This window comes from Bidens hawaiensis, unplaced genomic scaffold (assembly GCF_021521415.1).
Source record: "Bidens hawaiensis isolate Kalapana, Puna unplaced genomic scaffold, B.hawaiensis_p1.1 tig00041946_1, whole genome shotgun sequence".
Classification (NCBI taxonomy): domain Eukaryota; kingdom Viridiplantae; phylum Streptophyta; class Magnoliopsida; order Asterales; family Asteraceae; genus Bidens; species Bidens hawaiensis.
The window spans coordinates 66,551-68,363 of record NW_027497444.1 but is presented as its reverse complement, the minus strand read 5'-3'; the positions used below and the strand labels follow the sequence as shown (position 1 = coordinate 68,363).

Sequence of the window (1,813 nt, the reverse complement as noted above, 5' to 3'; positions counted from 1 at the left end):
TTCCACGAACTCTGCCGAGATTTTGAATCAATTAATTAACGAGAGTCGAAGAATTCATCAGATTCAACGACAAGTGGCGGAAGAGCATTTAGAGGTCACGAACGCGGTTCGGGCCGTCGTCAATAACATGGTGTCCGGCTCTGCTCCATCTACGGCACCACGTAGACGGTCATATATCCTTCGGGATCGTACGCAAGCGAACGCTCGTTTGATGAAGGACTACTTCGACGACACATCTACATTTAACGACGCTATGTTTCGACGTCGTTTTCGGATGTCCAAGCGTTTATTTTTGCGCATCGTTGGAGATATGGAGCGGGAGTATGAGTATTTTCAACATAAACCCGATGCAAGAGGATATTTAGGATTCTCCGCCATCCAAAAGTGCACTTCGGCTATACGCATCCTCGCATTCGGCAACACGACCGATATCAATGACGAGTATTTAAAGATGGCTGAGAAAACAACGAGAAATGCGTTGGAGAATTTTTGCATCAGTAATATTTAAATTGTTTGTATTAACTATTGTTTTTAATATAAATATTGTTTAATAATTTATTTGTATAGGGATAATACAATTATACTCTCGTCGTTATCTGAGGATTCCTACTTCAAACGACCTGACTCGCATATATGATGTACACGAAAGCAAACATTCTTTTCCAGGCATGATCGGGGGTATAGATTGCATGCATTGGGAGTGGGCCAACCGTCCAACCGCATGGCGAGGTCAATACACTCGTGGTGACCATGGAGTGCCAACGGTTAGTCTTCAAGCCATTTGTTCACACGACATCTGGATTTGGTCAGCCTTCTTCGGCTTAGTCGGGTCCAACAACAACATAAACGTTCTCAATGCGTCACCCGTGTTAGAGTATTACATCAGCCGTAGCATCCCGGTCTTACTGTTTTATGCCAATGATACATTCTATCGTCACGGATACTATTTGGGAGATGGGATATATCCAGAGTACTCGATCATCGTCAAGACGTTTCAATACCCTATCGAAGAAAAAAGAGATTATTTTAAGAAGAAGCAAGAGTCCGCGAGAAAGGATATCGAGAGGTGTTTCAGGGTTCTAAAAAAACGTTGGTATTATGTGAAAAACCCTTGTCGTGTATGGAAGTTGGCAAAAATGAGTGATGCCATGTATACGTGTATCATATTGCATAATATGATTTTAGAAGACGAGGGAAAAGCAATATGTCAACACTATATACCAGGAAGCGTTCCAGAACAGTTCCCTGAACCAACCCAAGACCAACGAACGTATAACATTCACCAGTTCACATCAAATGATATACATAACCAACTGAAGGCGGATTTGGTTCAACACGTGTGGGATAATCGTCCCGTTGAGGAGGAGGACGAAGACGAGGAGGAGGACGGGGACGAAGACGAAGATGAAGACGAATAGATTAGTTTTTTTATAAAAAAATTTATGTGTATTTTTATTTTGGTGTGTTTTTTTATTATAATTTATTTTTATTATTCGTGTATTTTTTTTAGTTTATGTATTTTTTTGTATTTATTTTTTAATTTTAATACATTTTTATTTAATTAGTTTAATTATAAAAAGAAAATAATAAAAAAAGACACTGTGGGCCCAACCTGTAGCCCCTACACCATTATACCCCAAAAACAAATTTCCACTTCTTGTTGGCTGGGCGTCACGTGTCACAATTCGTCCCCAATTGTAACCCCTCCACTACACATAGCCTAAGGGATTGAAAACTGAAATGTCTACTGCAAGTTCTATTCTAACACCGAAAACTTAATGTCATTGATTTTGCTTTACGTGTTCAGTTAACA

General features: G+C 39.7%; 1 protein-coding gene across 1 annotated transcript; it reads left to right on the top strand.

Moving 5' to 3' along the window:
- Positions 1-434: 434 nt before the first annotated feature.
- Positions 435-1,418, top strand: LOC143593341 (uncharacterized). Its single transcript, XM_077072999.1, has 2 exons — positions 435-441; positions 568-1,418. The coding sequence occupies exons 1-2, from the start codon at positions 435-437 to the stop codon at positions 1,416-1,418; spliced, it is 858 nt and encodes a 285-aa protein (XP_076929114.1).
- The last annotated feature ends 395 nt before the right edge of the window (positions 1,419-1,813 follow it).